At 43.5% G+C, this 25,762-nt stretch overlaps 6 protein-coding genes across 6 annotated transcripts; 4 read left to right on the forward strand and 2 right to left on the reverse strand.

The window, feature by feature from the left end:
* The first annotated feature begins 1,622 nt into the window (after nt 1–1,622).
* On the forward strand, nt 1,623–7,892 carry LOC134191822 (protein patched homolog 1-like). Its single transcript, XM_062660443.1, has 10 exons — nt 1,623–2,126; nt 3,078–3,354; nt 3,833–3,904; nt 3,977–4,064; nt 4,127–4,290; nt 4,359–4,559; nt 4,616–4,705; nt 5,621–5,854; nt 5,918–7,495; nt 7,555–7,892. The coding sequence occupies exons 1-10, from the start codon at nt 1,666–1,668 to the stop codon at nt 7,672–7,674; spliced, it is 3,285 nt and encodes a 1,094-aa protein (XP_062516427.1). The 5' UTR covers nt 1,623–1,665; the 3' UTR covers nt 7,675–7,892.
* An 850-nt stretch (nt 7,893–8,742) lies between these two features.
* On the forward strand, nt 8,743–14,651 carry LOC134192159 (solute carrier family 49 member A3-like). The gene is made up of 9 exons (XM_062660857.1): nt 8,743–8,935; nt 8,995–9,156; nt 10,855–11,059; nt 11,121–11,191; nt 11,496–11,636; nt 11,693–11,809; nt 11,873–12,025; nt 12,086–12,246; nt 14,153–14,651. Exons 1-9 carry the CDS (start codon nt 8,777–8,779, stop codon nt 14,481–14,483), a joined length of 1,500 nt encoding a protein of 499 aa, XP_062516841.1. The 5' UTR covers nt 8,743–8,776; the 3' UTR covers nt 14,484–14,651.
* A 3,097-nt stretch (nt 14,652–17,748) lies between these two features.
* LOC134192129 (uncharacterized) lies at nt 17,749–19,464 on the reverse strand. The gene has a single exon (XM_062660821.1). It carries the CDS (start codon nt 18,946–18,948, stop codon nt 17,908–17,910), a length of 1,041 nt encoding a protein of 346 aa, XP_062516805.1. The 5' UTR covers nt 18,949–19,464; the 3' UTR covers nt 17,749–17,907.
* A 1,144-nt stretch (nt 19,465–20,608) lies between these two features.
* Nucleotides 20,609–21,696, forward strand: LOC134192130 (uncharacterized). Its single transcript, XM_062660822.1, has 4 exons — nt 20,609–20,918; nt 20,982–21,010; nt 21,162–21,233; nt 21,304–21,696. The coding sequence occupies exons 1-4, from the start codon at nt 20,865–20,867 to the stop codon at nt 21,578–21,580; spliced, it is 432 nt and encodes a 143-aa protein (XP_062516806.1). The 5' UTR covers nt 20,609–20,864; the 3' UTR covers nt 21,581–21,696.
* Nucleotides 21,697–22,801: 1,105 nt separating this feature from the next.
* On the reverse strand, nt 22,802–23,701 carry LOC134192315 (uncharacterized). Its single transcript, XM_062661036.1, has one exon. The coding sequence runs from the start codon at nt 23,632–23,634 to the stop codon at nt 23,086–23,088; it is 549 nt and encodes a 182-aa protein (XP_062517020.1). The 5' UTR covers nt 23,635–23,701; the 3' UTR covers nt 22,802–23,085.
* Nucleotides 23,702–24,172: 471 nt separating this feature from the next.
* Nucleotides 24,173–25,114, forward strand: LOC134192325 (lysoplasmalogenase TMEM86A-like). Its single transcript, XM_062661052.1, has one exon. It carries the CDS (start codon nt 24,179–24,181, stop codon nt 24,929–24,931), a length of 753 nt encoding a protein of 250 aa, XP_062517036.1. The 5' UTR covers nt 24,173–24,178; the 3' UTR covers nt 24,932–25,114.
* The last annotated feature ends 648 nt before the right edge of the window (nt 25,115–25,762 follow it).

The following is a 25,762-nucleotide window of genomic DNA, read 5'->3' on the forward strand; positions in this document are numbered from 1 at the left end:
CCATGATGCCGAGTCGTTCCTCCTATTCTGAAGAGTGTCTCTGGTGGTATCAACCAAATCTATTGCAGCAGCCAAGTCTAGATCTTTTGCTTGAAGTATTCGGATCAGCCTTGCAATCGTCAGCACAGTCTAAGACAATAGTGCAAACAAGAAATTGAAATGACTGTTTTGCACTAGGCAAAGCCGTGAATCATTGACACCATGCAGGTATCTGGCTAAACCTAAATTTGAAAATATTGGTTGTAATCTGTAAACTGCTAGGATCAAATTAGTACCCAATTGCAAATTGAGGGGCATGTACGTGTCCCCAGCAGGCCCCTTTACAAAAGGATGGGGCGACGAAACTTTGTGAGGCTTTCTCTTCGCCGTTTGGTCACTTGCACGAATCGTTCCTAGACTGATCTGTAGTCGGACACGGAAACCATTTTTTGAAGTAGGTCCTGAATAATAACTCCTAATCTAGCGAGAGTTCGCCATATAGGACCACGCCCCTTTCTGTTGTGCGACCCGGATTTAGAAGCCTCGCTATGCTCGGCAATTAGTTAACATCACGTTGAAGACAAAAAATGTAACCGAGCGTCACGTTTAAAATCCCGTTGATTGGATTATTGATTGTTAACTAGCAATATAATCTCAGAACAGGATATCATTGAACGGAATACAACTCTGAACGAAATTCTTCATGAGAATTCTTCAGAGATACACTTCATAAAAAATTACAGAACGGGGTGAATGAGATATCTAGAGAAATTTACTAACCATTAGTAATATTAATAGCTAATTTGCCCGTGCGGAGAACGGGATGGTGAGCTAGTTAGATAATAAAAATGAACAGTATTAGATCCGGATGTATATTTGCCCTTTGCCACTACAAATCACCGCCATCACGTGACTGTGTTCAACGAAAGTGATTCAAGTAGTTGTACTGTCTTACAAATGTCCGGTAGTACGTAACGGTACCTATTTTCAGACATGGAAGCAATCACGATCACGCCCCATCGACCTTCGTCGCCCTTCAACATCAGTTGCCATACCAACAACCCAATTTTTTTATTTATTAAGTCGAGTTCAGTGTCTAGACGTCCTAGACGGACGTTTCTAATGCTTCCTCTATTGAACAATGGAAGTCCTCCATGTGTACTACGCAACAACTTACACGTGTAAATTTGATTACTAGTTTACACGCCCAGGAGACCGCAAAGTTGCACGAACTGTGGTACAACATAGTGATGTCACGGGTCATTACCCTAGACCAAGTACTGATGACGTCATTGAAATATTATAACGCCATCAATACATCTTGGAAACCATTCTACAACATACGTACGTGTACTGTAGTGTCGATTTCGTCGATGCTATCTACGACATCACCTCTAGTTCCAAGAATCTTGACACCAGCTTGACACAACAAAGCGTGCACTACACTTTCTTGATTGTCGTAAGTCTGATGACTAAGAGCATGATTTCATACACGATCAACTTGAACCCGTACTGCGCGCGATGACATTCGCAGAAACGTGCCATTCACGATAGTACATCACTTCCGTAATCGGTCAATATCAATTAAATTAGGGCGTGTCGTAATTGTACACAGTATTCCTTGATTAGCGATTGCAAGTCGATCTTGCTTCATTGTGTGCACAGGCGCGAGCATAGATCGTCGACATGGATGTGTCCGAGAAAGACCCAATCGAAGTACGTTTCGCCAACGCGAAATATGCCCTCGAGCAGATTGAGAAGGGCAATGCGACTGGAGCCACTTGGCGACTAACGTTTCGCTCAGGAATCGAAAGGTCGTTCGGCTCTCTGGGAGAGTTTCTCGGTCGGTTCCCGCGGCTTGTGGTATTGCTTGTCGTTGTGGGTTGTGTGGGACTGTCGCTTGGACTGCTGAGAGCGAGATTTGAGACGGATCAGGCAGAGTTGTGGGTCGAGCAAGGCGGACGGTTGGAGAAGGAGCTCGACTACACGAAATCGGTGCTGGGAGAGGGAACGGAGGCGTCGACTGAGCTCTTGATTCAGGTCGGGAAGGACGGCGGGAGCGCTATCACGCGCCAGGCTCTTCTCGAGCATCTCGATTTGGTGACACGCGTCGCGCAGGACGTGAACGTCACGTTTGGAGGCAAACGGTGCGTTGTTGGTTTGTTTATTCCTCTAGTGTGGACCCTTATGTTGTCCAATTTGGGATTATAGTCATGGTTACTGTATCTTGCTACTAAATATGTTCTGGGTGGGCTGGCATACTGCACCATTTAGGCTCCTTGTGTGGTTGATAGAATGTTAGTGTAAATGAGAGTAGTACGTGCGCTATCTGGTTGGTCTTCCTTGCCACATGACGTTTTTATTGCTTGAGGGCATCACTGGAGCTTCTGGACGTGAATCGATTCCCTACAAGTTGAGGCTGTTACTGAAGACGGGATTTGACGTTGATGTGGAAAGCCATTGGTCAAGAAACTGGTAACTGGGCGTGGCCTATTAGAATTGAACAGAGACGGTCAAGGACGCGTCAAGCTGTAGGTCTGTAGCATACTTGAGATGGCGTTTTGCTTGTTATTGTTAGGTTATAGGTTTTTCCTTGTAAAGTGCAAGGGTGTGATTTAGGGTCATGGGTCAGACTGGTGTCTCCTTGGTAAGAAATTTATTGTCAACCAGGATGACATCTGTTGTATCCATCTTTTTATTGTGGGTACACTCTGCCCTCTGTCATTCCAATGCAGTATGAGACATATAGCATAAAGATGATCTTATATGCCCAATGAATGTACTGCACTTTTAGATCTGCTAGTTTAGTGTCACTTTCAGTGGGATGCCTAGTCTGTTTACAGGATGTCAAATTGTGGTTGTCTATGTTGTGACCAGAATTATATATAGTTGGTGACTAGGAATACGTACCTGGTCTTAGTGGCACTTTTTGTCCTTCTTGAGTTGTGGTTAGAATCCCTATGTGACTGTTAGTGCAAGTTTGTATTCTCACCAGTGTAGTGTAGTTGCTTGTAAGACATCTAAATTGTATCGGAACGATTGATGACTTGTTTGGTGGGTTTTGTGTGTAACGTTTTTGTATTGTGTTTATTTGATAGATGGGGCTATCAAGACTTATGTTACATTCCCAAAGCACCACAAACTATTCAATATCCTGACCTTGACAAGATGATCGTAGCATTGCTTCCTTGTACTACTCCTACTGTGTTGGATTGCTTTTGGGAAGGAGCATTTGTTCATCACCGAGAACCGTTTCAGTATCCTCTTCCAGGAACAAATGCAACTTTTCCTCTGAACTGGGCTAATCTCAACTTGCTTGGTCTATTCCAGATCTTTAATCAGTCTGGTACAGTGATCGATGATTCTCTTAAAGAGGTATGTTGGTAAGATATTGTAACTAAAAAAACCTTCAGTGTGAACTAGTGGGCAAAGCCGCAGATAGACACGTAGTCACATAGGGTGATGACAGACAGCAATTTGGAAGAGTGAATATGTGAAGGTGTGATTGATTCTGGATCAACATAGCACTGCACCATACTTAGTTGATATCAATAGGCTTTAGTTTATGCTTTGTCTGTAATGACTACAATGTGCTGTACACTCTCTTGACACTTGTAGTTTGCAGATATTGACACATAACAACAACACTTCCTTACTGTAGACAAATGAAATTACCTGTCGGTCTGGTTGGTTAAGATACTCAGTGAGACAGACAATTGGCAGATAAACAGAGAGTTACCAGGACAGACAATACCACGACAGACAGACTGTTTGGACGGGTCTGTACAGGAAGCAGAATGTAAAAGATAGAGACAGCAGTGTTCAGCTTTTGTGATAGTTTCTGTCTTACTAGACTTTAGCTCTTATTCACACATATGTGGGTAAACCGTGCCTGGATTCCAACAGTCCAGGTTGTCAAGAACTGGTGAGTGCATATACATTGCATTATAGGAAAATATGTTGACCACTACAGTGTATTTCTCATTTTTGTTGTTAGAACCTGCCACCTCTTAATATCACAAAGGCTCTTCAAGCTGATTGTAAAATGTTTGCAAATGTCTGGCATTCAGAGTTAATCATTTCAGGTACAGCTGTCGTGTTTGCTATGTAATTTGATTTCGTTTTGTATTTGAATTGTGTGACATAGGTGATGAGTGGAAATCAGGTGGGCCTTCTCCAGCTGTTCAAACGCTTTTTACTCTCAGAGGTGCACAAGACGTAGTGGACACCGTGAGACTGAAATTGGATCGTAATATTACACTCGACGAGGCAGAGGACCTTTTGAGTGAGTGGAGGAAAGAGTTTTTGAAGGTCAGTGGGTTTTCCTGGTGTGTGCGAATGGGAATTATATGTATACCGTCATGATCTCGATCTGATAGGTTGTGTATGATTCTGAGGGTATGCATAATCTGACTGATGTACATGCATGGAGTGCTGATACTACTGAAGATGTGATCAAACGGTTCTCGTCTGGCAACGAAGTGTTGTTGATTGTTGGTTATCTTCTCATGGCTCTGTTCGCCGGCGTGGCGTTTATCAATCTTAAGTCTGCTGTCAAATCTAGAGTCAATGTTGGACTTGTAAGTTCTGTGTTGCTTATCACATGACTACGATGGTGGATTGATTCCGTTTGTAGGTCGGTGTTTTTCTTGTCATCTGTGCCGTTCTGGCCGGATTGGGACTTTCAGCATTGTGTGGCTTGCCTTTCAACCCAACGACCACACAGGTATGGATACACGTTTTGAGGTTGTGTGAGTTACGTTTGCAATCTGTGAAGCAATTGTGATTGTTCAATGGGCAGCTATAAATATCAGTATTATGAATTTGTATTTGGAAATTAAGGTTATTGTTTATGCAAGGCGCCCTGATGGTACGCTGTTGTGAGACATTATGCAGGCAGTCAGTTCTATCAAGATTTATTAGTAGGTAATTTGTGCTGAAACCGTGATTTGTGACTGTCACAACTTTTGTGAAAAGTTTGAGTAATCGAGATCATGTGAGGGTGTGAGATGAAAAAGTTTGAGTAATCAAGGTCGTATGACAGTGTGTGATACTTAATTATTGAGTATCACTCTGAAATGGGTTGCCATATCAGGACCATAGGATGGCACACAGCCTGTGCGACCATGGGTTTCAAAACGTTGACTTTGGTTGGTGTCACAAAAACTGCCACTTCCGGTCTTGGTGTTAATTAAATAAGTAATATATTTTGAAAGTATATTACTGTAGCAAACTGTAATGCACATGCAGAGAAAGTACATTGTCTAGCTATGTATGATGGCGAAGATGGTCTGGCTACGCAAGACTACTCATTCTCTAGGCCACGCCCATGCAACGCGCGCTAGACCGCATAGGTTTAGATTCGCTCATACATTGCTGCATATCTGTGGTGTGGGTAGGCACATTTGGCACAACGGGCACAGTACAGTGTGGTTATAGTGCAGTCAGTATTTAGTTTCAAGCAAACAGGATCAAAAATTACTGGAGCAAACATCTAGTACATTTTCTCAAAACATTGAAGTGTTGTAGTGGGGCTAACATTTCTTGTAACATACGGGGATCTGGTCGGACAGCAGCGCCATTTGTTGATTTTGGTAATTAATTAATTAATTCAGGTATTTGATAGAATATTATTGATTAGGTTTTGCCGTTTTTGGTGCTTGCGCTTGGAGTCGATGATATGTTTGTTTTGGCTCATGCCTTCTTTCACGTCTTCGATGGCCCTAATGGTAACCAGTTACCCCTACCTGAAGTCTCCCGACGTTGCTTGGAAAAAGTGGGACACAGCATCACACTGACTTCCGTCACCAATGCTGCCGGATTTTTTCTCGCCGCCATCATTCCGATTCCTGCCATGAGAGAATTGGCTCTACAGGTAGAATTCAATACAGTGCATGCACATCTCATTTTGGTGTGATTTGTTGTTTTGAAATTTTAGATTGGAATATGTATTATTATCAACTACTTCGTGCTTCTGTTCGCCTTTCCTGCTTATCTTTGTATCGACGCTGGACGTGTTCGACAGGAGTTATGTGATGTGCTGTGCTGTGGTGCGAATACTGCATCGTGTCTGCGTTATGAGGATCCGGTCAGCCATGACTCGTCTGCTCAATTCAATAAGACGGAAAGCACTGTGCAGATGACCATTGAGGTGTCGGAAAAGCAAGAGGACCGTGACGAGGGAACAACGTTGGGAGATCGTTTTGTACGCGATTATTACTCGCCGTTTATTCTCCATCCGGCTGTGCAAGTCATTGTCATATGTATCTCACTGGTTTTGGTCGGACTCAGTGGGTACTTCGTCACCACAGTGAAGGATGGTCTTGACTTGACCGAAGTTGTTCCATCTGGAACACGGGAACACGACGTGATCGTCAACAACATCAAGTATTTCTCCTTCAGTTCGGTCACTATTGTACATGACGACAGCAACGATTTCACGTCGCCCGAATGGCAGGTTGCTGCTCTGAAGTACCATCGCAACTTCTCTCAAGTTCCGTGGATCTTGACGAACAAGAACGAGAACCAGACTGATGTGTCCGAGCCGTTCTGGCTGCGCAAGATGATCGATTACTTCAAGGGAGTAGAGAGAAGATACATTGATGAATTACCACATCTATCTTCATTCATTGGTGGTATTATATTGTCACTCGGCCGTAATCCTATGGAGCCGTGGCAAGTATTAGATACTTACAACGATACCAATGCAATGGTCGACGTCATTCCTTCAGACCTATTCTACTCTTACCTCACTCTCTGGGTGAATCTGGACTTGGTCTTTCCTCAGACGTCACGGCCGTCATTCCGGCCTGTGCCTCCTGACTGGCACCTCGGTCTGGCACGGTTGGGTCCTGTACCTAAGTCCAAACCGCTCGTGTACGCCCAGATGCCCATGTACGCGTCGGGCGTGAAGACGTCGACCGAGGACATCGCCTTAATCAAAGACACGCGTGCGGTGATTAAGACAGGAAAGCAGAACGGCATGTCGTCGTATCCGCGCGGTACGTCATTTACCTACTACGAGCAGTATATCAATTTGAGAGAGAATCTCTTCTTGGCCGTCGGTCTCATCCTCGTCGCTTGTCTCATCGCCACGTCCGTTCTACTTCTCAGCGTTTGGACGGGAGTAATCATGGTGTTCATGCTCGCGTTGACCGCTTTCGAGGTGTACGGATTTCTAGGTTTGGCAAACATTCAGTTTTCTGCCATTCCATGCGTTGCAGTCATCGTGTCTGTCGGCGCCAGTGTGGAATTCACCGCTCCTCTGTGTCTCATGTTTGTGAAGATAGCCGGGACACGTAACAAGCGGGTTCACTACGCGCTCATGTATCGTTTCATACCGATATTCAATGGCTCGGTCAGTACGTTCTTGGGTGTCCTCATGTTGGCGTTTTCCGAGTTCGAGTTCATAGTGAGATACTTCTTTTTGGTGTTTCTCGCTCTTCTCGTGCTGGGAACGTTTAATGGGCTCGTGCTGTTGCCAGTTCTGTTATCGTTCTTGGGTCCGCCGCCTCAGGTTTGTTATTTCGATTACTTTTTGAGTGACTTTTTAGGAAAAGCTTTTTCTTTGGACAGGTGGTTCCTAAGGAGAACGTCTCGAAGTCTAACGGAGCTAAAAACAGTAACGGAGCGACATCACCGGATGGCTCCGACGATATTGAGGCGATACGTACACAAATGGCAAGTCCTGTGTAAGTAAGTGACCGGAACCCGCGTTGTCCCGAATTAGCAAATGATATGCGGCAGGTGGAGCTGGTGACTGGGTTGGGTAGCTAATCGCTGATTAAACTATTTACGGGATTGAGATACTTAGCATATTTCATTTTCTCGCGGTATAAAACTTTTCCTGGGTTTTTCGTATGTAACACTAACCGTTAATTCTTATTATTAAACTTGTAAAATATTCCACTCTACCTTTGTGTAGTTTACTGGCTCGTCTACGTATCTAGACTGCACTTGAATATGTTATGATCAATTTAATTCACTAAGTAAGACTATAGAGTGTCTAGTTGATTGAATTTGGCTCGTAATTTATGTCGTTTGTGTTTCCTGTACTGTACTATGTATGTTGGCACTGTGCGACAGTGACACTGACGGTATCAATGTGAATACTGGAACAATTGGGCTTGAGAACGGGTCTGCCTACGTTTGAGTTATTCTGTTCCCAATGTATGGAAATCGTTCCATAACATAAACTAGATGAAATGAAATGCTGTACGCAGTTTCTTCTAGCACTAAGAAATTAATTATTAATCAATGTCATTGACGTCTAGTGTGGCCTCTCACCTCTAAGTGTTGGCAACACTTTTCGCGTATCCTATGCTGTAATGTTTTATGATTGTTGGTTTCTTCTTGTCGCCCCCTTAGATCTGGTGCTGGAGCTAAATTTCTACGACACTAAAATTAATTAATATGAACTCGGACAAATAATTTGCAGATATGCATAAATTAAAAGAACACGTAGATGCTAGGTATCTATCGAAAGCAGTTCTGTCAATGCTGACTCTAGCTCTGTATCCCAGTCCTCTTCTCGCGCGCCCGTGTAATCACGTGCTCGACCACGTGCTAGCGTAAACCAAACACATCTAAAAAGGCAGAGTCTGGCTACTAACTCTCGCGTTTGCAATTTGTTATTACTACATACGTGCAGTAGCATGTATTACAGGCCCGTACGCAGAAACTCCTTCTGCCGCTGCGTTACACGGGTCTGTCTAATTTTTGGGATAAGCGCATGCGTACAATCAACCTGGCTGCCCACGACTCACAAGGTTCAGAGGCTGAAATTCCTCTGACCGTCATGAGTACCGATGAGAAGAAAACGCTGTTGGAGACTGCAGAGACTTCAAACTTTCAAGCCTCGTTGTCGGGACAGCGGCCGCGGCCAGCCTATAAGCTCTATCCTGCCAGATTCGTTATCCTCGCCGTACTTGCGCTGCTAAACACATCAAACGGAATGGCATGTCACTTTGCGTTGCACGTTCTTGTGCGATTGGAATGAGATTGTTCTGTTTCTAGTTGTGGATTACGTTCGCGGCGATTGCACCCAGCGTGAAGTCGTTCTATAGTCTCGACTCTGACCTCCTTGTTAATCTCTTGTCGCTCATCTTCTTCGTCGTCTGCATACCGGGTGGTTTCGTTGGAGCGTGGGTGCTCGACACATGGGGACTGCGGACAGGGGTAAGATGTGTCTGATAGCCTTTTCACACGAGCTCTTTTACAAACCGAGCCGAGACAAAACCCAAACCGTGCTAGAGGGATGATCTTGCCCCCTCTTCACAGAGTTCAGGCGAGCCAGCTCACTTAGTGGGTGTGTCTCTTGCTGCGCACGCTAGCTAGGGTCACGTGTACATTCCTGAGAAAGTCTGGCTACGCCGGGAGTGAGGGTCTAGCTACGCCAGACTACGGTTTGGCAGTTGGCTGCCGTTCACACTGAATGCGAGTTGAGTCGAGCCAAGCCAAACTGGGATGGCAGTCTGAGGCGGGTCATTCCAGTGCGACTTGGCTTTGCTCAACTCGACCTGCGTTAACACAACCCTGCGAGCCAACAGGGTGCTGATTCATGTTGGCCCTGTTACAAGTGCTCGTGTGAACGGGCTATTGGTACAACCATAACAGAATGTCTCTTACCAATAAGACGTAAATGCAGAGAATTTTTTCAAAAGACTGTAGGGCAATTGTTTTTAGTTCTATTTTAATATGTAAATGGTTTTCCATTATTTGTAAATAACTCTTGTATTAACTAAATCTGGAAGATCGATATTTTCTATATCAATGAAAACAATTAATCAGTCAATTAAGAGATATAATAGACGATAGTTGGTCAGTGATTTTAAGAGATGGAAATGGTCACACTTGTAGGACTTACTTTTTGTTATGGATGCTTTTGATTACATCAGATTCTAGAGAAGATTTCCATATCTGAAAAAAGAGTTCAGTTTCAGTGGCATTGATGATAACGATGACGACGGGGACTCCGAGACCGACGTTACTGATGACATGATCACATAGCGATTTGACAATATTTTAGACAAAAGCTACGTATACTAGTAGTAGGTTTGGTAGTCTGAACATATTCCCAGTCAATCACAATGCAACACTCAATGAGACGAATTTTAGTTGTTCAGGGGCACATGCGCTTTTATCTCTATGAACTTGCCTAATCCTGAAAGTGCCTGATTTCACAGATAGGCGCATGCACTTTTAGGCATGGTAATACCATACCATGCTGTATATATTTGACAACGAACCGATTGTGGGGAACACCGTTTGACACTTTAATTGCATATACAGTCAAACCTCCCTAATCTAGACCTCCAAGACACAGACACCTCCCTAGACCGGACACTTTTACCCAGCACATATCAAGTCTTGGGGCTCCGAGGGTAACCACTCTATGGCTCTGCACTTTGGCAAGAAACTCCCCGCATAGACATTCAATTCTCAAGCCGTTTTGACTATCACGTGCCAATGAGTAGGAGAATGCGTATGTAACGTATGTAACTGTAGTACAAAGTACACATGTACATTACAGTGTAGTACAACTGTGTACTGTACATGGATACTGAATGCAAAACTGGTATATCACCAAACCTTACATTGAAAATGGTCTGGGATTCCAAGGATATTATGCGCATGAGCTATATCTTCTGGACATTTCTAGAATCCAGACAGCGGCTAGTCCCATACTGTCCGGATTAGGGAGGTTTGAGTGTACACCGTTTATTGGGTAATGAAGCCATGGTGACATTCTTCTTGGAATGCATTATTTAATCAGAGTGAGAGCATGTTGTGTGTAAAGTGAGAGAACTTTGCCAATTCTAAACAACCGCGCAGACATGATGTAGCGCTGTCAGTGATTTTTGTCTTGTTGTGTAGTTACTTGTTGGTGCATGGTTGAATGGAGTCGGAGCCATCGTTCGATATTTCAGTGCATTTGGCCACCACTATTATTCTGTCTTGATGACAGGGCAAATTTTATGTGCCGCCGCACAGCCCTTCATTCTGTTTGCACCGACAAAACTGACTGCCTTGTGGTTTGGCGAGACAGAACGTGCAACGGCTAACATGGTTGCTTCCATCGGTGAGCAATGTTGTATGTCATACTTGTTAGTGGACTTTAGTGTTCTCATCAAAATTTGCAGCGAATCCTGTGGGCATTGCGATTGCTACAGCAGTTTCACCACATTTGAGTTCTCCTTCTAGGATGGACGTGGTAAGCAAACAGCAGTGGTGTGTGTACTGTTTAGTAATGGTGAATCGGATTCAACACACACACACACACACACACACACACACACACACACACACACACACACACACACACACACACACACACACACACACACACACACACACACACACACACACACACACACACACACACACACACACACACACACACACACACACACACACACACACACATACATACACACACACACACACACACACACACACATTTAGTTGGCGGTGTGACGTATACGTAGTATGTGCTTGCTAATACTCTACTGTTTCAGTTATGGGTCTATGCAATTCCTGCTGGTGCTGGGGTGATAATGACGACAATTGTTTTCTGTATCTGGGGTTCCAAGCCAAAAACTCCACCTTCGACATCAGCATCCGATGAAAAGACAAGCTTTTGGAAGGGACTCAGGCAGGTGAGATACTGACCGATTGTATGTCTATCTCTCTTATTTTCTTTGTGTGCACAAAGTTTTGGAAATTCAAATGGTATGTTATGTTAATGATTGGTTGGGGATTCGGAGTTGGTCTGTTCAATGCTCTTCAGACATTTATTGAGCAGCTTGTGTGCACAAGAGGTTACTCAGAGGTAATCTTTGTCTTTCTATCCAGACACATAACAACAAGTTGTGAAATCTGTACATCTTGTCAGGGATTTGCTGGATTATGTGGAGCTCTCCTCATTCTATTTGGTATCCCCGGTGCTCTCATAGCTGGCATTATTGTCGACCATACTCGGAAGTACAAGGAAATAATGAAAGTGAGCTACGTATTTGCAACCGGAGCTCTCATCTGGTTTACTGCTGTAAGTCTAACAGATGTTCATGAGCGTTCACGATTTTGATGTCTATGTGAAAATGAGTAGGCGATACGCTACGAAAACGAGGAGGTGCAGATTGCTGCTGCCATGTCAGTGTTTGGATTTTTTGCTCTTGCCATGTTGCCGGTTAGCATGGAGTTGAGTGTTGAGTGCACGTTCCCGCACATGTCCGAAGCCACCGCAGCAGGTCTTCTTTGGACGATGGGGTAAGAGCGTAGGCTATGTGTATATATGTAGACACTGCTGTTTTGTCATTCAATGATTGGGAAATGGTAGCCCATGTTGTAATGCCTGTACCCATCCGTCACTGTCTGTTAAAGCAATCAGAGCTGGTGGGGCGCAGCTTGATGTGGAGATTCAAATTTATTGGGTTATTGGAGTACCATACTGACATGGTTTGATGCACAGGCTTAATGTCCTGTTTTGTATCTTACACATCAAGAACAAACTGGCATGCACATACATACTCATACTGTAAATCAGTTTCGTAAATTGCAAATAATTTACTAACCTAAATCGCTTTCTAACTTTTGTAGTACAAATATCCATGCACATTTGTAGCCCAAATGTTCATACGAATGCACATGGGATGCTGTCTGAATGATCGTCTTCATGGTATGTGTTGGGCAGAAATGGCTTTATCGGCTCAGGGTAGCGTCCTGCATACACTAGCTGTCAACGAATTGCCTTTTGCAAGCCAAGAAATCAGAGACTGACATATTGAGAATGAAGTAGGTATCGTATTTCTTCGAATAGTGGTCGCCCTCGTTTAGAAGTCACAGCTGAAGAGATTTATTGAAAATAGAGGCCGTTCTCGAATTGAAGCTGCACTAGTCCGTTACTGGCCGTCCAGTAGTCGTGCCATTTACAGCTAAACCTGCCGCAGTTGGCACCTTCAAGTGTCCAATTATGTTAACAGAAAGAAATGTGGCATTCAAGTACCAACATGTCACGATGTGGAGTAGAGATCTATAAAGAGGCCGCTCTCTAATACAAGCCGCTCTTGTTTAGAGGTCGCTGTTTCGTAACCTTGTTATTAAATAGAGGCCACGGCTACTATTCGTAGAAACGGTATGTTGGCAGACCTACTCGGATGTCGATTGAGCCTCGTTGTCACATCCATGCACGTGTTTGAGACGTGTGAGGGAAGTATACAAACATTTGTAGGTACAAACATTTATTGATTTACAGTACGTTTACTTATTTTTCATACCCTAAAGCAGAAGTTGATAACATTCTTGGAATCTATTTTGCATGGCAAAGCACACAATTTGAATGTCGGGTAGGTCATGTTGGTTGTATTGGTTTTAAGTGTCTGCTAGCTATTTGGGTTCAACAGCTCAAGTCCTTGCAATGAGCTCAGGCTGTCATTATCTCCAGACACTGGAGAGAATTTTGTGTCTTGCAATGCTGAATGCTTAGGTTATTTCAGAAAATCTGTGGTAGGGGTCATTCAAAGTTATCGACAATTTCATGAACGTACAAATCGCACGCTAGGGGGAGAGGGTTATGGCCTCTGTACGGTTATGAAATGTTGATTGGTAGTAAATGGCTGGTGCTAATTTCTCTGTTTTTCATGGCTGGAATTGCATCATGCATCGTTCCCGTGCTAGTCACTCGTACGTACTGGATTTGCAAACGTGTACGATCGCGGCAGCCTATTCCAGTTACGTTCTTGAACAACAGCAACCGTTCATCCATAAAGAGCCCAGCTGTCTCTACCGCGACTCTCTCAATGTTTTCGCCTTTGTCCACTTGAATGATTGAAAACCTCGATCATTCAAGTGGGTCAACTAGAATGAATGAAGAACTCTATCAATGCAGTAACATTGAAGTCTACTCATCAACACTTTAATAGATGGAGCCATGGTCAAGCTATTGCATTGTGCACTAATAGTATTGCGTACGCTTTTGGGAGGGAGGCATCAGAAAAGTGTGCACTTGGTACACTCGTGAAAATTGTCGATATTTGGACGACCCTGTAGTATATTGTGTTGTCATTACATTGATGGTCAACTCTAAACTCTCTTAATTAAATAACTAATTAATGTGCACATACATTTGAGGGCACGTGTGTTCGCTTGTAGCTTTTTTCAAATGTGTGCGTTTTAGGCAGATTATGGGCATAATATTAGTCTTCATCGGTCAAGTTCCTGGTCTTGTTACTCAGCTCAATCAAATACACGCTCCAAACAATACTTGCTCGTCCAAGCCCAATCCGACAATTTCTACAACAACTAGAATGACTCCGACTCCAAGTACTGCACAGGACACTGTTTCGGACATGATAAATTATTCCTGGATGTTATGTGGAATAACAGCATTCTTAGCCATAGGTACAATTCTGTTTTTCTGGCCGCATTATCGACGGATTGAACGCGAATATGAAGTCAGTGTGATGACTAACGAGTCTAGTGAAGGCGTAGACGACACTGTTAATTGAAAGCTGTTTGGCGATTAGTTGTGACTACAGACGGGTATTTGATTTTGTATTTAAACTTATTTATGGAATTTTGCTTTTAATCTGAGATTTAATCTTAGATTGATTGATTTTACTATATGTGTATATTAGTATTAGTACCAAGTGTGAATTTAGAATCAGTTGATTGGATATGGTGTCGCTGTTGTATATGTTAGTTTCAGCTATGAGCCAGAAACGAGATCTTTGAGTTTGTAAAGTCACGTGACTGACTGAGTATATCTTACTCAAAGAACGCTCGAGCACCTCCGATTTGTGTGACTGTGTATGTACTTTCTATCTATCTATTTACACCTGCTAAAAATGCGGTAATTTTCCTGTCAAAATGGTCTAGTCTTGGAGCAGTATTGTGTTTGGTCCAAATGGCAACCACTTTGTCGTCGTCACTTTCATTTCAGGCGCGTACTTATCAGGGGTGTGAACGAACCGACAAACATAAGTCGGAGTTTTGATCCTAACTCGAGTATACGACCAATCTGCATGCAGTATTTACACCAGATAAGTAGAAGCTGTTCCGTGTAACTGCTGAAATGCTGGTCTGGATCCTACATTCCAAATGTAGTTAGATCGATGTAAGCAGATTTATAGATCGACTCCATGCAAGATTCCTTGGCATGTAATGTCTACTGCAGGGGTGTAAAAGTGGTCAGGCCTAACGTGTGCTACTAGACGGCAAAATAGCACACGCTAGAAAGAACTCGTGCAACGTGGTTAAACACATGAGCACACAAGAATGGCGTTGATGCCCTAACGTACAGTACTTATTGAAACTGTATTAAATTGTAAATTTGTTGACTACGTAGACTGAAGACCAAAGTTCATGTCTACTATCAAAGTGTTTAAATTGTCAAAAAATATATTACATATATAGTAATCATATCTAAACCGGAAGTTACCACAATCGTCGTCTGGTGAAAGTTCATGTACAAAATCTGGTCGGGCTGTAATGCCCGCCCCATTTCTACGCCACTGTGTGTAATATCAGTATTACATATATACTATGCATATTTACCAATGTGTTTCAATAGACCTGATAGTTAATAGATAGATTCATTAATATAAAGCATGTTGAACTGACAGGCCGGAGGTCCACCAGACAACTAAAGAACCAACCCATAAAATGCACCAGATAGGCGCCTGTATGTACAAGGCTGCAGGTAGTCTTATATGTGGGTGTGGCATTGAGGTATTTAGTGCTCTAAGCCAACGTGAATGTAGATTCCAGATTTATATATATATATATATATATATATATATATATATATATATATATACAGTAATATCAAGGAATCTACCACTCCAAGGCTAGTATTAGTCTTGCAGGGCAATAACAACAATATGGTACTTAAAGTTTTGGACCATCCCAGAGCTAAACGGTGGCTCTTTCAGACTTTGGAGCCAACTTTGCCTCTGTAGTCATCATAACAGTATCCCTGAATTAGACAGGGGATGAACCTTAATACAGGTTGGTCTTCGAAACGCCCTGTATATAAGTATACGCAGGGTTGCAGCTGGTTGTCAATTTTGGAGCCAAATTAGGGTGTTGCTGCCCACTGTACGTGGAGCCAAAGTCCTTGGACACCCGGAGGCATGCTGTGCACTAAGTTCAGCTCTGGACACAACTGGCTTACAGTATGGCGTACACGTGCTACTATGTTACCTTCAGCCATCATCTTCCGTGTAGCCTTGTATAGACAGATCACTGATAGCATAATTCTTGTACTGGCAGGACCCAGAGTTCAGACTCTGACATGGCATTGACAGACTGGACTCCAGCACAGGGACACATTCAATTAGTTTCACAGTTAACTTGGAGCCTTCTGAAGCATCATTGTCTGGAGCCAAACTGGCTTCGTTGCCCCAGTAACAACACCCCTGATACGTAGAAAAAAGTAAGACCATATATACTAATACTTTACGGATATAAGACTTTAAGTACCGTAGTTTATATTTGAAAAATCAATTAGGAGTTACTGTTTCATAGTTCTCCAAACAATGAATTCTAAAGTGTTACAGCTTCGTAACCCAATGACCTCAATAAAGCTTTCCTTCTGGGTTGAGCGATGCATAATCCATTAGACTCAAATTTCCAGTTGGTTTTGAATACACGTTTCTTCTTAGATACATGTACTCTAAAACCTGGTTTACCTGGTTCAGACTCTGTTTAGTCAATGTGAGTGGAAGTTAAAAGATCAATAGTTTGAATTTTTGTGTGACATCTGAGTTCTAGTCACAACCGGCAAAATGCCGGATGGAGGGCTTAAACTATGATTATTCTAGCCAGAGAGCTGGCTATGCCGGCTGTAAAGCTCAAACTATGGTTGTGTGCAGCAATGTGTAGTGTGAGTATTAATTTTCTTTCCAAGTACAAGAAGACTGTACACAAAGGAGTGTGTGTATCATGCTCTGCTGTTACTTAGCAAAAACTAAATATTGCATAAAAGATGCCTGGGGACAATGGAATGTACTCTCCATTTCACATTGACCTGGCCAAGTATAGAGAGGTCAGTCTCCTGGAGTGCTCTGTAAATCTTTATTGTTAATTGTACTAACGTAAATGGTGTTAAGTATACATCAATACACAGACAGTGTCCCATTTCAGATATTTCTTCTCATGTGGTAGAAAGCTAATTTCGTAAATCCAGTGGACAGTAGTTCGCGTGCTCTCTGGTCTGGAAGTTCAAGGCTAAGCGGTTGGGTATATGATCTCATTTACTCATTTTAGGACTATTGCCATGGAGTGTTATCACTGTTTCAGTTTGAAAATATAATATATTTAATCAACAGAAAATAGTACAAATTAATATTTATTATTGTTCTTATTATTGTTATTATTATTACATGATGGTACATGCAATGGTTATCAGTGGGTGTGGTCAGTACTATAACTTGCCTACTGTCACAATTTTCTGGCTAGAACTCTGACTTGTGGTTTTAATTAAGAACTGTCGTTCTTGGCAATAAGCAGCATACAAGTGTAGAAAGAATCACGTGATAAACCAGTTATTGTGTAAATGATTAAATCTAATTGGAAGTAGAGTCAGAATGGCACAGTAGACAGTAGCTTTACCCCAGACTCAGTGTGGATTGCAGTCTGATTGCAGCACAACTGTCTGACTGCAATAAAAATCCACACTGCAATCCACACTGTGTCTGAGGTGAGGCTAGTAGATTAGATAGTCCACTGTTGTATTGTGGCTTGTGGGATTAGAAAGTAGAAACGTCTGTAATATTATGGTACAGTTTCTTCGTTACTATAAGAAGCAAATCTAAGATTGTATTCAATCTGATTGAATGTCATTCTAAACGAGAATTTATAATTAATATTAACTGACTTCGTCTTGATATAATGGAGTGCCACCTCCAGAAAGAAGCCAGGATGTTGCACTTACTCAGTTTTGAGATTGGGCTGCCTTTGTAACATGTCTGTTGATATGTTGCTAGGAAAACCACCTGTCAAGTGACCGTGATTGTGTATGGGATGACGGAAACGAAAGTTGGTGTTGTCAAGTGTCATTGCATAATCAGGATAGTGAGTCATCCAAGATGGCGTCGTCCATACGTATCTGTAGGGTAACCCGTCTCTACCAACCAGTGTGGGACCGTAGACTAATTGGGAAGTCTGCACAGCAGGACACACTCTAGCAAAGTCGACTGGAAGACGGGCACCTAACAGTTGATTGTAGACGAGCCTTCCATCATGTGCAGGAAACTGTGATAACCAATGGGTCGTCAGGCCTGACATTGTCGACCTGGGTGGACCCTTTGCTGCTTCCTTATTTGTCCAGACCTTTTTGTCGTAACTGTCTACAACTGTGGCTTCCATTTGTTTGTATGGCTTGTGGACTTTCTTCCCTTCCACTGTTTGCGTTTTCGCCATTACGACGTCCGTTAACCTCTCCGTCTTCACTTTCTTTGACACCGACATAGTAAAATCAATTTCCTTTTCTTGCTTTGATTTCGTCACGAGATTTAGTTTCGACTTCTTCGAATAACGGACGCGAGACGGCGAATCGTTTTCTCTTGTCGAATGAGATAGGGTCGGACATTTTGTTTGCGTCACGTGTCCGTTGTCTGATTCGCCACCGCTGTTTGCTTTCGCAGCTCTGCTGTCTCTCACAGTGACAGACGAGGTCGGTGGGAAGTTAAGTGATGAAGTTGATGTCTTCTCGACTTCACAGCTTGTCGTTCTCGTGGTTTTGTCAGTTTGGTTTGTCTTTGACTCCTTCTTTTCAGCACCATTTTCACCTCCCAATAGTCTCGTGTTCCCGCACTTCGACGATTTTGCCCGCTCTGACGCTCCGAGCAGAGTCGACAATTCGGGAAGACGCTCCATCTGACGGAGCATCGCGCGAGCGCTCTCAAACTGATGTTTGAGATGGGCAATTCGAGCATCGCAGCAGTCGTCAGATTCGCAGTGTAGAGACATGCGACACAATCACCCGCCGATCAACAATCTGAAATAGCATATCGTGGTATATGCAATGTATAGATATGAATGAGCATTTCACCACGTACTTACTGTGTAAATATAAACACTAATTAACTACTAAAAAAAGTTATTCGGAGGGAGCTTCAGTTATGACCTTGTGGACTGTCAAGTTGTCAACTTTACTGAAGAGTCGTGCCGCACGCCTTTAGCTGCACAGTTTCACCCGTGACCTTGTGACCGCGTACTTACACAATGACAATACCGGTACAGCATGCACGTTCTGTCGTTCGGCTCGCGCGTTTATCACACCCACGTGCACATTCGTTTCACTGTCAACACAGAGGAAGCAGAGAGAGAGAAAGAGCACAAGAATACACGCTGAAATGCAGACTTGGCGAGCCCGCGTCGGCGGCGCAACGGAGGCAAAGTCTAACGGAGATAATGGATATCTAGGAAGTGACGCCCTCTCGAGTGTTTGAGTGCGTTACCGGTAATTGTCTTCCACCATTTTTCTATTAGCATTACGTGTAGACTATTTATTGGACATGCTAGTTTCAGCTCTGAATTCGATTGCCGGTGCGTCACCGGTTTTGCATGGGCGTGGTTACCGGAATGACACGAAGATAAAACCGTCGTATTTGTGTTAGTTGGGAACGCGTCGGTAAGGAAGTGTGGTTAAGACGTTGATGTGCTAATTTAGTTGTATATACGGTAGTGGTGTACCTGTATACGTGGTGTGTGTGTGTGTGTGTGTGTGTGTGTGTGTGTGTGTGTGTGTGTGTGTGTGCGTGCGTGTGGGTGTGCGTGCGTGCGTGTGGGTGTGCGTGCGTGCGTGTGGGTGTGTGTGTGTGTGTGTGTGTGTAGTTTGTAGTTTGAATGCCATGCGCTGCGTGCGAGTGGCAACCGTGGGGCTGTGGCCTCTCGGCTGGCATCTTGTGACCTTTCTGGTTTGTACGATGGTAGAGTAGACAGAATAAGCGGAAAAATAATAACAATAATGTGTAGTAGAAACTAGGCACCGTCGCGCGAGGCGACGCTTCGAAATGGCGGCGTTCATGATCAGTTAATGCGGGCGTGGCCTAAGTACTGATTCACGTTCAAAGCTCGTAGTCAGTGTGTGTGTGTGTGTGTGTGTGTGTGTGTGTGTGTGTGTGTGTGTGTGTGTGTGTGTCTGTGTCTGTGTCTGTGTCTGTGTCTGTGTCTGTGTCTGTGTCTGTGTCTGTCTGTGTGTGTGTGTGTGTGTGTGGGTGTGTGTGTGTGTGTGTGTGTGTGTGTGTGTGTGTGTGTGTGTGTGTGTGTGTGTGTGTGTGTCTGTCTATCTGTCTGTCTGTCTGTGAGTGTGTGTGCTGGAGCGCGTGTATTGAATTCACAGGTGTTACCGAGGGCTCTGCTATCACTGTTTTTGACAAACTGTGTGGGCAGCTCCAAGGTCAAAGGGCCATAACACACACACACACACACACACACACACACACACACACACACACACACACACACACACACACACACACACACACACACACACACACACACACACACACACACACATATATGAGTACATGTACAGTTACAGTATTTTGCAAAATATTAAACTGATTAACTTGTATGAGCTCTTGTGTAAGACTTGAATGTTAATGTCAATCTTTCTATGGTTCTCAACATTTGTGCTACACTAGAAACCTTTCTTGCTGCAGCACCAACACATTAGTCTCGGGAAAATTGAGGAAAGACTGTGTACAGAGTTGAGGTAAGTACTTACCCTATGCAGTCACGTTTTTGTAATACATGGTTTGGAATCAATGAATGATTAAATTGTCACGTGATATTGGGATCGACTCTGCGTCCCGGACGAGACTACATCTACACTGAGAAGTTGCTCTGCAACGAGCAAGAAGAAGGCTACGCATGCGGCAATGTGGTCCATCGGTCTCTTTTCTGTCGTCATAATCATATTTCTCACAAACGCGGTAAGCTGGTTCCTCGATTCCCTTTACGTGAACGCCTCCTAGTCGCTCAAATTCTCTTTTCAGGATGCATCATCAAACTGCGGTGGACACTAGTAAGTCTAGCTCTCTTTTTCATACACAGATAACACGTGTATTGACAGAACGTAGGGGAAAAGGTATTCGTCCATTCCAGACTGACAGCGCGCATTTAGAAATCTAGATAAAATACTAGTCGACAAGTCATCGACCTCGATTTCTTTCCAGCTGTCTTGAATGTTGTTGTGAGAGCATCACCGGCTGTTGCAGCTGTGACTCTGCATTGACATGGTGGGCTTGGTGAGCTTTCATTCGCTCGTTGAGAGCCGTTCATCCAGAGCGCGTGAAGAGACCGTCGTGTTTTGAACAGGTTTGCAATCGTATTCGCTATTATCGTTATAATTGCAATCGCTGCTGGAGTGGGTGCTTGGCGTCGGCATGTGTATCTTCGAAGAGTCGGTACCACCATGGTGAGAAATATGCCGGTGGCGACTGTGATTGTGACCGGCACCGTCAACGGTGGGTATGCTGGATACGACGGGATGTCACGCGTCAACGACCTCAAGCCACCTCCATTTAACAACCACTATTCCGAACCGCAGTTTGACACTGTTGCGTATCCGGGTACTCCGTGTCCTGCGTACTAGAGTATAGGGTATAGACGAGATGTATAGATAGTCTTAGAGCAGTTGGCGATTGTAGTTTCTGTTGTGTTCGCTGTGTATAATTTCTATAAAGCTGTACATGCGTGTCACTGTTGACGTTCTCGTAGCTATTGAGGCTCGTCGACCCGGTAGCTGCATGTACAGTGTGTTGGTGACGTTCATTGATGAGGTACCGCGGTCTAGGTCATTCTGTACGCATCCGAAGTCTGTTTAGAACCAAGTATTGTAGCTAATACCAATAAAGTCATGTACACTGTAGTAATAGCTGCTGGAGAGTGCTAATGCTAGAGCAACTAATACTTTAATAGCAACTAATACTCTAATTGCAATCGATTTGGCTGTTGACATACATGTAGCGTTGCAGTCGGTTGGCTTGGAGGTTAAACTGCATCTCTAGGAAACGATGTGTGTAGTTAATTAATAATTGAACGTGAGCATTATGTCATCAGAGTTGCTGTTTCACATTGGAGGTTACCTGAACAGTTTGGAACCGAAAAATGTTCGTGTCTAGCTGATCTATAGACTTGGACGTCCGGTCATCTAGATTGCGCGCGCATGTTTGTTGCACCACCGCTGTCACCGATTGACTGCACGCATTGAAGACTACTACTGTAGTACAGGCATTAGGCGACTAAATAGACGTTTATCACGTGACAACCTCATCAATGTTGTCATTATTAGTTTCTATTGTCGTTATTAGTTTCTATTTATTTAGCTACATTGTCATCGGTAATGACACTAGACGGTTACGACTAGTCGCGGCGTGTTCTCCAAACAAAGGTGCAAGTTGTGGAAAAGATAATAACTATAGATATGCTGATATGGTGTAAAGAGCCATCGATTAAGCTTTAGCACTTGAAACTATGAAAAATCGGTGACATACGAGTAGCCTTGCATGCAACGACACGTCGATGTGTGATAGCATGTACCAATTGATAAGATAGAGTCGAATTCGAGCTGCTAGCCGTAGTCGTCCATCTGACGTTTAGGTCTAGTCAATTTGCTTGAGTCATGGGCTTTAGTGACTATGTCAATCGATTTCTCTTACCGCAGAGAATGAACGGAGCGCAGCACTAATGATTACTTGTGCAACCATAAAGGGTTAAGTATATTAAATAGTTTGGAGGCTCCAGCAAAACCGCGTTTGCCAGGGTTCGTTTCTGTAAATTTAAGCGCAAAAGCTAAGTACACCAAGTACAGGTATTGTCTCATATCGTCTTGATTAATTAACTTAGACGTCATTTGCGTTACTAGAGCACATGTTCAATAGTGTTCTGGCTGAATAATCATTAGTTTTAGCATTCAACAACCTGCAACAGTTTTATTTGTCTAGACGAGTGCACTCTACTATGTAACTACCGTAGATTGACGCTACTGGTCAGTGTCTCATATGTATGCCTGGCATGGCAAACATCAACACACACACGCACAGCTAGAGAGCTGCAATCCTCCCTTACTCGTTTTGGCTTCTGTTGAAACTAACTATACTACAACAGGCATCCGCACTCCTCCACCGTCATATTGTGGAGAACGTACGGAACCACCATTCCGTCGACGAATATCTCTGCATCAATGCTTCCGAGTCGAGTCGGTACACAACCGCCAACGTCGCCTCTTCGGCGCGACACCGAGGCGATTCTTCGTGCCAGGAATAAACTCCGAAGATTGCGTTTGTAAGCCAAGCTACCGTGTTTGCTATACGAGCACGAGCCGACGCATAGACCGACTTGAGCAAACTTGGGGCTAATGATGACGAGCCTCGACCCTGGAACGACGTCTCCGAGGTTGATTCGCTGAGAAACCTTGTGGCAGACTCTGGTAGATTCAACACAGGCGGCTGCTTGCTCGGGTTTGCTGTTTGTATGTGACGTGTTGCTTTTAGTCTTGATGACTGACTCCAACTTTGGCTGAGTGACGTTTTTCGGGGTGTCGGTTACTGGTCGCGGTCTCCGCTTCCTTTCCGTCGTTGCTTCTTCGCTGAAACAGTGCAATAGGATAGAGACTAGAAACAGCAAGTGTAGTTGGGAGAGTCTCATCGTGGCGAGATGTGGTGCACTTGGGCTCTGACACAAAGCGGTCGCTAGTGACAATAGAATATGTACAACCGTGTGATAGCATTAGTTAACATTAATTAAACATCGGATTAATATCTAAAGACATCGTGATCGTGATTAATTAATGGTGAAGCCGTGTGATCGCGTACGGGTCAGTCTTAACGCGCGTTACGTTAATGACCGTACAGTATAGTCACATGATAATATTTGTGGGAGTCGGCAGAATCAATGTGCTAGTATAGATAATGTGTGAGCATTTTACCGCTGTGTGTGTGTGTGTGTGTGTGTGTGTGTGTGTGTGTGTGTGTGTGTGTGTGTGTGTGTGTGTGTGTGTGTGTCACTGTGTGCGCGCGCCTGCACGCTCTTTCGTAGGATTTCCTTATAGATAATAGAATGAAACAAAACCTAGCACCAGTCTAGACTCAACCAGTCTCACTCCGCCCCGTCATTCCCCGGATCGAGGGAGCGGCACGCGCGCGCTAAATAGCCCGCCCACGGGATCACTTCCTACACTCCTAGTAGTGCTATGACTGACATTTCGGCTGTCATCTCTCTCCTACTTTTCGTCGTCTCATCTTCCTTCTACCTCTTCTACTGGGTCGAACACCAGGCAGCAAACTTTCGTTCTGTCGTCTTCAAATGTTTACCTATCATCTCTCTCTGTCTTCTTGTCTACTCTCATCAATCTCACGTTGACTTACAATTTCAACGAGGAATCTTGTGGTCATTGATATTATCTACTTGTGCAGACGGTATTTTTATCAAGCCAGCGATGTGGACAGCAGTCCTCGGAACCGTGCTGTTTGCAATAGCTCAGATAGTCTCTATGATGGCATTCGGGTTTGATCCATGGAGATGGGATATGCTTTGTGTTAGTCTCACTGCCTGGTCTGCTTTTGTTTTTTACGCTATTATGAAAGCTCGTGCAAAGACTAGTCACCTAGACATTGGGACTTACATTTATTTGTTCATCCTGTTCGGCATGTGTTGGAGAGTGGCTGCATTCTGTGCACACATAGCAAACGTATCCTATGTGTGTGATGTTTTGGGAACTACCGGTCTCATCGGAGCTCTGTCGTTTGTCCTATCTGATTTGATCATAGTAATACATATTATCGTCGTGGAGATTCCTGATCGGACTCACTGGGTGATGGCAACATATTACTTGGCACAACTTGGTCTCGCTCTGACTGTCTATCGGTCTGACTTCAGCTGTCTAAGAGGTGAAGTTAAGGAAACACTTGTTCAATCAGACAATACATTTATTACTAGTCCATGACAGAAGTCAAAACTATCATTAGTGGTCATGTTTCGTTGGTCTAAGTAGGTCATGATTGTTTAGCCTAATTTGGTGACCAGATTTCAAATTAGGTTTAGTGGCTTGTGAGAATTTTATAACTACAGGTGTATATTAATGATACATGTACTTGGTTGAGTCCATGTGCAAACAAGAAAATATCATAGCGTCATGGTAACACTGACCACTGAGATGGGCCGTAGGAAGCTTCGAAAAATGGTCTGGCAAATCAATTATTTATATACATTAGTTAATATTAAATTAATTAATTAATTAATTAATTAAGAATTTATTAATGAGACGTATGAAAATTATTTAAATATCTAGTTATTGGATTGCTCCACAGTTAACGTCTTCATTGATCATGCATGGGCATGCTTTGATGTGGTGTCAGATATCTACTAGACAACATCCCGGATGTTGTAGGTCAAGTGCCAGTCTCATTGCCCTCAACGTTCCAGGCTTCTCGTCTCGAAAACGAGAGAATTCGATAACATCAAAGGCAAAACGAGTCTAAAGATACGTATAAAATATCTGGGGTTATAATATATTTCACCAGCCATCCCCTATTTCGGAAGTTTGCTCCAATTGTCGATTAGCGAAAATCAACTTTCAGATAAATTGTCCGGCATCTGCTGGAATGCTTGCTACGGCCCTGCTGACGCATTACTAAAAATATTTTTTGCACTGTAGACTCAGTTGACTGTTCACATGCTAAAGCTACAGTACAGCTGCATTGTTTCAAAGCAGGTTGGTATTGTAGCTGTATTCATGGACTAAATTTTTTAGATTAGTGGCATGACTGATTCTGGG

The sequence above is a fragment of the Corticium candelabrum genome, chromosome 16 (assembly GCF_963422355.1).
Source record: "Corticium candelabrum chromosome 16, ooCorCand1.1, whole genome shotgun sequence".
In the NCBI taxonomy this organism is placed as follows: Eukaryota; Metazoa; Porifera; class Homoscleromorpha; order Homosclerophorida; family Plakinidae; genus Corticium; species Corticium candelabrum.

Bases quoted from the DNA above. Each gene is read 5' to 3' on its own strand.
- LOC134192159 (XM_062660857.1), top strand. From the start codon at position 8,777: ATGAGTACCGATGAGAAGAAAACGCTGTTGGAGACTGCAGAGACTTCA. The intron at 11,637-11,692 runs GTGAGATACTGA...GTGTGCACAAAG, and splicing joins TTTGGAAGGGACTCAGGCAG to TTTTGGAAATTCAAATGGTA. The intron at 12,026-12,085 runs GTAAGTCTAACA...GAAAATGAGTAG, and splicing joins CTCTCATCTGGTTTACTGCT to GCGATACGCTACGAAAACGA.
- LOC134192130 (XM_062660822.1), top strand. From the start codon at position 20,865: ATGTGGTCCATCGGTCTCTTTTCTGTCGTCATAATCATATTTCTCACA. The intron at 20,919-20,981 runs GTAAGCTGGTTC...TTCTCTTTTCAG, and splicing joins TCATATTTCTCACAAACGCG to GATGCATCATCAAACTGCGG. The intron at 21,011-21,161 runs GTAAGTCTAGCT...ATTTCTTTCCAG, and splicing joins TCAAACTGCGGTGGACACTA to CTGTCTTGAATGTTGTTGTG.
- LOC134192129 (XM_062660821.1), bottom strand. From the start codon at position 18,948: ATGTCTCTACACTGCGAATCTGACGACTGCTGCGATGCTCGAATTGCC.
- LOC134191822 (XM_062660443.1), top strand. From the start codon at position 1,666: ATGGATGTGTCCGAGAAAGACCCAATCGAAGTACGTTTCGCCAACGCG. The intron at 3,905-3,976 runs GTGAGTGCATAT...TTTTGTTGTTAG, and splicing joins GTCCAGGTTGTCAAGAACTG to AACCTGCCACCTCTTAATAT. The intron at 7,496-7,554 runs GTTTGTTATTTC...TTCTTTGGACAG, and splicing joins TCTTGGGTCCGCCGCCTCAG to GTGGTTCCTAAGGAGAACGT.
- LOC134192325 (XM_062661052.1), top strand. From the start codon at position 24,179: ATGACTGACATTTCGGCTGTCATCTCTCTCCTACTTTTCGTCGTCTCA.
- LOC134192315 (XM_062661036.1), bottom strand. From the start codon at position 23,634: ATGAGACTCTCCCAACTACACTTGCTGTTTCTAGTCTCTATCCTATTG.